General features: G+C 43.6%; 1 protein-coding gene across 1 annotated transcript; it reads left to right on the top strand.

The window, feature by feature from the left end:
• The first annotated feature begins 1,246 nt into the window (after positions 1–1,246).
• Positions 1,247–2,820, top strand: LOC149912130 (olfactory receptor 14J1-like). The gene has a single exon (XM_090132750.1). It carries the CDS (start codon positions 1,477–1,479, stop codon positions 2,542–2,544), a length of 1,068 nt encoding a protein of 355 aa, XP_089988876.1. The 5' UTR covers positions 1,247–1,476; the 3' UTR covers positions 2,545–2,820.
• The last annotated feature ends 6,037 nt before the right edge of the window (positions 2,821–8,857 follow it).

Raw genomic sequence — 8,857 nt, 5'->3', positions numbered from 1 at the left:
AACTGTTTCTTGATCATGGAAAAAGACCTGCTCCAGCTGAAAGCTTCTGTGCTGCAGCATCAGAGCACAGCCCTGAGGGCTGCGTGTCCCAGGACGGCTGCAGGCTGTGCAGCCGGGGCTGCAGCCGGGTGCCCAGGGCTGTCCTGCAGAGCAGGTCCCTGCTGTGCCCCAGGAGCTGTGTGCCGGGGCAGGGACTCTGCCGCCTGCCAGGCTCAGCACTCCGCACTTAGCACTCAGCCTGCCTGGGGAGCTGCCCAGGGCACTGTGGGGAGACGTGTGGGGGGATGGAGCCCCCCGGCAGGGCAGGGCAGGGCAGGGCAGGGCAGGGCAGGGGCCTTCTGCTGCCACAGCTGCTGCCTGGGGCAGGGGGATCACAGATAGAGTGCACCACAGGGCACTGCCAGGGACCTTTGTATAAGGATAACAAAAGCGGGAATTTTAGGCCAACTTTTCTCTCTCCTGCTTCTATGGAAGGGTAAATCATTTGTCAATTTTGAGCACATCAACTGATAATCCTGAAGTGCCGACACTTTCCTCATAGGAAACTTCCACCCAGAAACATCTCTGTCCTCATGATCATCATGTCCGATGCATGAATCACCTCCTGTGCAGACAGAGCTCCAGAGAGCAGAGCAGAGCATCTCCCTAGGCACATGCCCATCACCCTCTGCAGTCCACAGGGCCTGAAAGTGACTGCCTCGGACTGTGGGCAACGCAGTCTGTGAGGCTGGGAAGGAGTTAGCTTTGCCTTATTTGAGATGCCATCTCCCTGATGTGTCCTTCATAACTGTGAGCTGGCCTTAAGGATGCAAATCTTTCCTATAGCCTGGAGAGCCAAGACCAGGGGTGAAGCAGAGAAGGGCTATGTGCAAGGAAATGCTGTGTTGTTGATGAAATGACTGGTAGGAATCCTTTGCAAGAGTGTGATGATGAAACCTTGCTCAGATCCCTGGAGAAACGGTGAATATTTGTTATGGGCAGTGCATTCTTGTTCTCTCAGCAGGATCTGGCTTCTTTATATGTAACACAGAAGTGCAATCATCTTCCATCTTCAAAATTTACAAACTCAAAGCAGTTGGAAGCAAGTCCAACCACCTCCCCTTACCCTGCAGTAAGCAGAGGTGAATCCCTTTGCCTCTCAACTTTCACTCACAGCCTTCTATGCTGAGTGCAGCAGAAGTGCTCAGGATTTCTTATTTAGGCAAAAACTCCTTGGGCATCATGAGTACTATGAGTATTCGTATGAAAAAAAAAAACAAAAAACCTAACATTAAAACTTCTATTTGCTTCCCACACATTTCTGGCATAAATTGTGCAGATGCTAAAAAGTACTTCTGCATTAGAAGTGATTTCATCTGACGCATTCTGGAAAGAAAATCTGTCCCCACAACACCACTACATTCCCATGTACCCACAGGGACAAAACTGCTTCCTTCAGAGACAAAGGGCAGAATAACTCCTGGCAAACTCAACCTCATGAAATGTATCTCAAATCACGGAGCTGAATGCACACTTTCCACACAGAAATTCATTGTCACTGAATTTTGTACTTCTTGGACAGATCTCCATGCCCAGAAGTTCCACATGCCCAACAGCAGCTCCATCAGTGAGTTCCTCCTGCTGGCGTTGGCAGACACGCGGCAGCTGCAGATCCTGCACTTCTGGCTCTTGCTGGGCATCTACCTGGCTGCCCTCCTGGGCAACGGCCTCATCAGCACAGCTGTAGCCTTCGACTCCCATCTGCACACCCCCATGTACTTCTTCCTCCTCAACCTCGCCCTCCTCGACCTGGGCTGCATCTCCACCACTCTCCCCAAAGCCATGGCCAATGCCCTCTGGGGCACTAGGCACATCTCCTATGCTGGATGTGCTACACAGACCTTTCTGTTTGTCTTCCTGATATCGGCAGAGTATTGCATTCTCACCATCATGTCCTATGACCGCTACGTTGCCATCTGCAAGCCCCTGCACTACGGGACCTTGATGGACAGCAGAGCTTGTGCCAGCATGGCAGCAGCTGCCTGGGGCACTGGGGTTCTATACGCTGGGATGCAAACTACAAATACATTTTCACTGCCTCTCTGTCATAAGAATGTTTTGGACCAGTTCTTCTGTGAAATCCCTCAGATCCTCAAGCTTTCCTGCTCACGCTTCTTCCTGAGGAAACTAGGGCTTCTTGTGTTTGGTATTTTTGTGCTATTTTGGTGCTTTCTTTTCATTGTTGTGTCCTATGTGCAGATCTTCCGGGCCGTGCTGAGGATGCCCTCTGAGCAGGGACGGCACAAAGCCTTCTCCACATGCCTCCCTCACCTGGCTGTGGTCTCCCTCTTTGTCAGCACTGCCACATTTGCCTATCTGAAGCCCTCGACTCTATCATCCCCATCCCTGGACCTGGTGGTGTCATTTCTGTACTCAGTGGTGCCTCCAGCAGTGAATCCTCTCATTTACAGCATGAGGAACCAGGTGCTCAAGAATGCAGTGAGGAAAATGATGTCATGGTCACATTTCAACAGGCATAAACTTCACATCTGTCTCAACAAATGACTACCAGTGTGTCCCATAACACACCTATATTAAGTTTCTTACAGATTATAATACAGATTTATGTTAATAGCTTCATTTTTCTTTGCTGTTCATAAATATATGTGTGTGTGTAATTATCATTAATGGTTATCATGTTCCTATACATATGTTTGGCTTCCTTATACTTGTACTGAGGCATCACCCTGCTCTCTTTCTCCTGGAGCCCATAGGAACTCTGGGTCAGTGCTGACATTCTCACAGCCTCTGTGTTCCATCTCCATATCTGCAGGCAAATGAGATGCGAGGACCATGGGGCTGATATAGGTTTGATTAGCAAACGGGATCAAAGTATTAGTAAAAGGATCAATATATTACATTAGCAAATAGAATCAGTGTGTGCTCATATTAAATCTTCCCAGTTTAGTTTTGATTGGTGTGTGAACAGCCCTGTTTTTTTCAACAATCCTGTTTCACAGAAGCACTGAAATCACTTTTTTTGCCTCCACCTGGTGCAAGGACTTGTTCTTGAGTTTGGTATGAACTGTTCGCAGTTATACTGCACCAAGACAGAAAGTTGCTGATTGTGGCAAATCTAGCAGTGGAAATTTGCCAAACTGGGGGAAAAGAGCTAAAAGGTGAGCCAAGGTATACTGTGATGAAGAGGAAGATGAGCTAAAGAGGAGGAAGTATGTGTTGTGAGAAGGAAGACATGATATGAGGGGCTGTGTTGGGGGCACATCTCTGTACCACTGCACGAATGCTGCCCCACAAAGTGCCTGCACTGAGCTGCCGGGGGCTACCTGTGGGGCGGTGGGGCCAGGCTGTCCTGCAGAGGGGTAGGCACACGGAGCCTCATGCTGCAGGGCTGGGATCCCAAAATCACCCTAGAACTCAGCACCCAGCTGTGCTGTGCTCACCTTGCCAGGCTCCCAGGTGCCCCCTGTGCTCCTCTGTCACTGTCCCTCCTCAAAAGGATGGGGGAGAAAACACATCTCAACAATTCCTGGTTTGAGGCATAAAAGTGCTTTATTTTTCCCTTGCTTAAAACCCAATGACAATAAGTTGTGAGTGTTAGTAGCTACATATCAAATGCAGGCTTTTTTTTTTTTTTTTTTTTCCCCTTTCTTTTTTTTTCCTGCATACTTTGGAACACCTAACCCACAACACATTTGACTGATATTCTATTTTATTTTATGGCTTATCTTCCTCTCTGACCGTGAAATACCCCGGGATATGCAGCTCTTCTTCTCTTCTGAGAACCAGGTATCTGTAAAGTTGCCGGTCCAGTGAACTGGAATATTAGCTCTTTAATTACCCGTGCTTTACACGACATTATGATGTATAATACCAATAACAGAAGTATAAAACCGTGAAATGGATGCAGCTAACAGGTTGTGATCAACGGTTCTGGGTCACGGTGGAGGTGGTCACAAGCAGTGTCCCTCAAGGAGTGCTGGGGCATCTCTCCTACGTGGAAAGGTTGAGGGAGCTGGGCTTGTTTAGCTTGGAGAAGAGAAGGCTGCAGGCAGACCTCATTGTGGCCTTTTTCAGTCAGAGGGTGAAGCACAGGGATTGGTTGTCCAAGGAGGCTGTGGATGCCCCATCCCTGGAGGCATTCAAGGCTGGGATGGATGTGACTCTGGACAGCCTGGTCTGGTGGTTGGTGACCCTGCCCGTGGCAGTGGGGTTGAAACTGGATGATCACTGTGGTCCTTTTCAAGCCAGGCCAATCTATGAATCTATGATTCAGTGATAAACTGTGTGTAAACCCGGAGTAAAGTGTGAGTACACTCAGAGTAGTGAGTCAGCAAACCTCGAGTAAGGTCTGAGTAAATCTGAAGTAAAGTGCAAGTAAGCCCAGAGAAAATTTTGTGTAAAGCTGAAGTCAAGTGTGAAGAAACCTGACTAAACTGTTTGTAAACCTGGATACAAGAGTGAGCGATGTCGGAATATTGTGTGAGTAAACCTGGAGTCATGTGTGAGTAAACCCTGAGTAAAGCACGTGTAAACATCTAGTACAGTGAGAACACCTGGAGTAGAGTGTGAGTAAAAGCAAGAGAAAAGACTGAGTAAACCAGGAGAAGCGTGTGAGCAAACCCAAAGTAAATTGAGAGTAAACCCAGAGTAAAGAGTGAGTAAACCTGGAGTAAAGTGTGAGTAAAATCCAGTGTAAGGTGTGGGAACACAGTATGAAGTGTGAGTATAGCCGAAGTTCAGTGTGAGTAAACGTGGAGTAAAGTTAGAATAAGATCCAGTGTAAGGTGTGAGAACACTCTGAGTAGTGTGTGAATACACCTGGAGTATCGTGTGAGGAAATCCAAAGAAAAGTGTGAATAAACCTGTAGAAAAACAAAACAAAACAAAACAAAACAAAAAAAAAACCCTAAAATAAAAACCAGAGAAAAGTAAGAGTAAACCCAGAGTAAAGTGTGAGTTTACACAGAGTAAATTCAGAATAAACCTGGAATAATGTTTGAGTAAACACAGATAAAAGTGTGAGTAAGCCTGAAGAAAAGTTGGAGTAAACCTGAAGTGTGTGTACACTGGGAGTGGAGTGTGTGTGATCCTGAAGTAACTGAGTAAACATGAAATCAAGTGTGAGAAAAACCATATTGTGAATGCACCCAGTGCAGAGTGTGAGAAAACCAGAACTAAAGTGTGAGTAATCACAAAGAAGAATGTGAGTAAATCCAAAGAAAAGCATGAGAAAACTTGGATGAAAGTTTTGGATGAAAACTGGAGTAAATTGTGAGTAAACCCAGAAAAAAAAGCGTGAGTCAAACCAGAAAAACGGTGAGTAAAACCCGAACTAAAATGTAAATATATACTGTGAATGGTTTGAGTAAACCCAGAGTAAAGTGTGAACTTTGCAACACTTGAAGAAAAGTTTGAGTAAGCCTGGAGTAGAGTGTGAGAAAAATGCAATAAAGTGTGAGTAAACCTGCATGAAAGTGTGAGTAGACCAGGAGTGAAGTGTAAGTAAAGCCCGGAGTAAAGAGTCAGTAAAAGTTGTAAATTTGGGGTAAACACTGAGTAAAGTGTGAATAAACCTTAAGTAAAGTGTCAGAAAAAAAAACAGAGTAAAGCGTAAAACCTAGAGTCAAGTCTGCGTAAACCTGAAATAAAGTGTGAGAAAACATAGAGTGTGAGCAAACCCAGTTTAAAGTGTGAGTAAAACCCAAAGTCAGAGAAAACATAGAGTAAAGAGTGAGTAAAATCCAGAGTAGAGAGTGAGTAAAATCTGCAGAAAGGTAAGAGAAAACCCTTTACAAATTGAGAGTAAACCTGAGGTAGTGTGCACAAAAGCCAGAGTGGAAGGTAAGACCCATGTAGAAGTGTCAGTAACCTGCAGTAAAGTGTAAGTAAACTCAGAATAAAGTGTGAGAAAGACCTGGTGTAAAGTGTGATAAAGTCCTGTTGGTAAAATCTGGAGAAATTTTGAGTAAATCCAGAGTAAAGTATGAGTAAAATTGAAGAAAAGTTCAAGTAAACCTTGAGTAAAATGTGAATAAAAGATAAAAATGTGTGAATAAAACCGGAGTAAAGTGTGAGTAAACTCGGTGTAAAGTGTGCGGTAACACAAAGTAAAGTGTGAGTAAACATGGTGTAAACTGTGAGTAAAAACCAGAGTAGATATGAATAACCTGAGTAGGCTGTGAGTACACCCAGAGTAGAATGTGAATAAAATTCGGTGTAGCGTGTGTGTAGAACCTGGATTAAATTGAGGGAAAACCTAGAGTAAAACGTGAGTAAATCTTGGAGTAAAGTCTAAAAAAAGCCTAGATGTAACTGTATAAAACTGGGAGTAATGAGTGAGGCAAACACAGCAAATTAAGAGAAAACTCGATGTGAATTGAGAATGTGAGAAACACGCTCAGGATAAAAAGTTCTCATCAGGCAAAGATGTTTGGGAAGGGATTTTATTCATTAATGCAGTGATGGGTGCACACCCCCTATTGACAAGGGAGAAATTGCACAACTACCAGTGTAATTCTTTCTGTTATGTACCAAGGATCTGACACAGGTATAGCCTCTCCTGGCACTCCAGGTATACTCAGACTTTAATTCAAGTTTTCTCACACTTTCACTCCTTTTTTACTTCTTTTTTAGTCCTTTTTTTCTCACTCCTTGTTTATTCTTACTTTTCTCCAGGTTTTACTCACACCATACTCCAGGTGTACTCTCACCTTCGTGTTTTACTTACAATTCACTCCAGGTTTACTCTTACTCACTTACTAGATGTGCCCAGACTTTATTCAGGGTTTTACTTGCAACTTCCTCTGGTTTTTACTCACTTTTTATTCAAGTCTTACTCACACATTACTCTGGCTTTACTCTTACTTTTCTCCCAGCTTACACTGGGATCACTCACACTTTAACCTGGGATCACTCACTGTTCACTCCAAATTTACTCACACTTTATTTCGGGTTTATTCAGATCTTACTCAGGTTTTACTCACTCTCTATTCCAGTTGTGCTCACAATCTACTCCAGGATTACTCACACTTTTCTTCTGCTAATTTCAGACCTTACTCAGGGTTTACTCACTCTCTACTTTGTGTCTACTCTGGGTTTTACTCATACTTTACTACAGGTAATCTCAAACATTACTCCGGGTTTAACCTTAGTTTTCTCCTGGTTTTACTCACGTTTTACACCGGCTTTACACTTAACACCTGGTTTAACTCTCACTTTACTCCGGGTTTACTCTTACTCTACTCCATGTGGACTCCCCTCTTACTACTGGTTTACTGCAACTGTGCTCAAGGTTTACTCTCACTTTACTCATGGTTCACTCTTTTCTCTGGTTTTTACTCACACCACTCCTGTTTCACTAACACTTTACAATGGCTTACTCACACTTTTCATCAGGTTTACGCAAACCTTACTCAGAGCTTATTCATTCTCTACATCAGGTGAACTCACAATTTACTCTGTGTCTTCACACAGTTTACCCCACATTTACTATCACCTTACTCTGGGTTTACTTATACTTTACTTTGGGTTGTCTCACACATTTCTCCATCTTTACCTTTACTTTTTCTCCTGGTTTTACTCACACTTTGAACCAGGTTAATGGACACTTTATCTTAGGTTTACCTTCCCTTTACTCCGGGTTTACTCTTACTCTACTCAGGTTGTACTGACACCTTCCTGTTGGTTTTGCTCACCCCTTACTTCTGGTTTTACTTACACTTTACTCTGGATTTTACTCACACTTTACTCAAGTTTTTCTCTCGCTTAACTCGTGGTTTACTATGTCTTTTCTTCAGGTTTCACTTACACTTGACTCCAGGTTCACTCACAAGTAACTCTGGGTTTAATCACACTTTACTTTGGGTTTATTCAGACCTTACTCAGGGTTTACTCTCTCTCTACTCCAGGTCTACTCACATTTTACTTTGGGTTTACATACAGTTTACTCCAAGTTTACTTACACTTTACTCCAGGTTTACTCACAATTTTCCCCAGGTTACCACATACTCTTGCTTTACCCTGTCTTTTCTGTGGCTTTTACTCACACTTTACCCTGGGATCAGGGTACTTGACTCCAGGTTCACTCTCAATTGAAATCAGTCCTACTCAAACCTTACTCAAGGTTCACTCACTCTACTCCTGGTGCATTCACACTTCAGGTTTACTCACACTTTACTCTTGCTGGACTTACATTTTACTTTGTGTCTTCCCACACTTTACTCAGGATTGTAGTTCCAACTTATTATGGGTTCTACTCACACTTTACTCTGGGTTTACTCTTTCTCTGGGTTTACTCACACTTTTCTCCAGGTTTGCTCACATTTTATTCCAGGTTTATTCACACTTTGTTTTTACTGACACTTGCACTGGTATTACTCACACTGGCTTTTTATCTGGCTTTTACTCACATTTTACTCCAGGTTTACTCATTCTTCAAGCTTACTCAAAATTTACTCTAGGTTTACTCACACTTTACTCCTGCTTTTTCTCACCCTGTACCAAAGTTTTACTCACACTCGTTTTACTCAGGGTTTACTCACATTTTAGACAACATTTACTCACACTTTTCTCTGGGTTTACACATACTTTAGTCTGGTTTTTGTCTCAGTTAACTCCATGTCTTCCCACATTTTACTCCGGTTCCACCCACACTTCACTCCTTGTTTACACACACTTCACTACACATTTACTCCTACTCTACACTGGGTGTACTCATGCCTTACTCCAGGGTTTACCCACACTTCCCTCCAGGTTTAATCTGTACTATGGGTTTTACTATCACTTTACTCTGAGTTTACTCACACTTTTCTCCTGCCGTTACTCACCCTTTACCCCAGGTTTAATTAATTGTAGAAAA

The sequence above is a fragment of the Phasianus colchicus genome, unplaced genomic scaffold, assembly GCF_987193195.1.
Source record: "Phasianus colchicus unplaced genomic scaffold, bPhaCol1.hap1.1 HAP1_SCAFFOLD_43, whole genome shotgun sequence".
Classification (NCBI taxonomy): domain Eukaryota; kingdom Metazoa; phylum Chordata; class Aves; order Galliformes; family Phasianidae; genus Phasianus; species Phasianus colchicus.
This window is presented reverse-complemented; position numbering and strand designations above follow the sequence as displayed.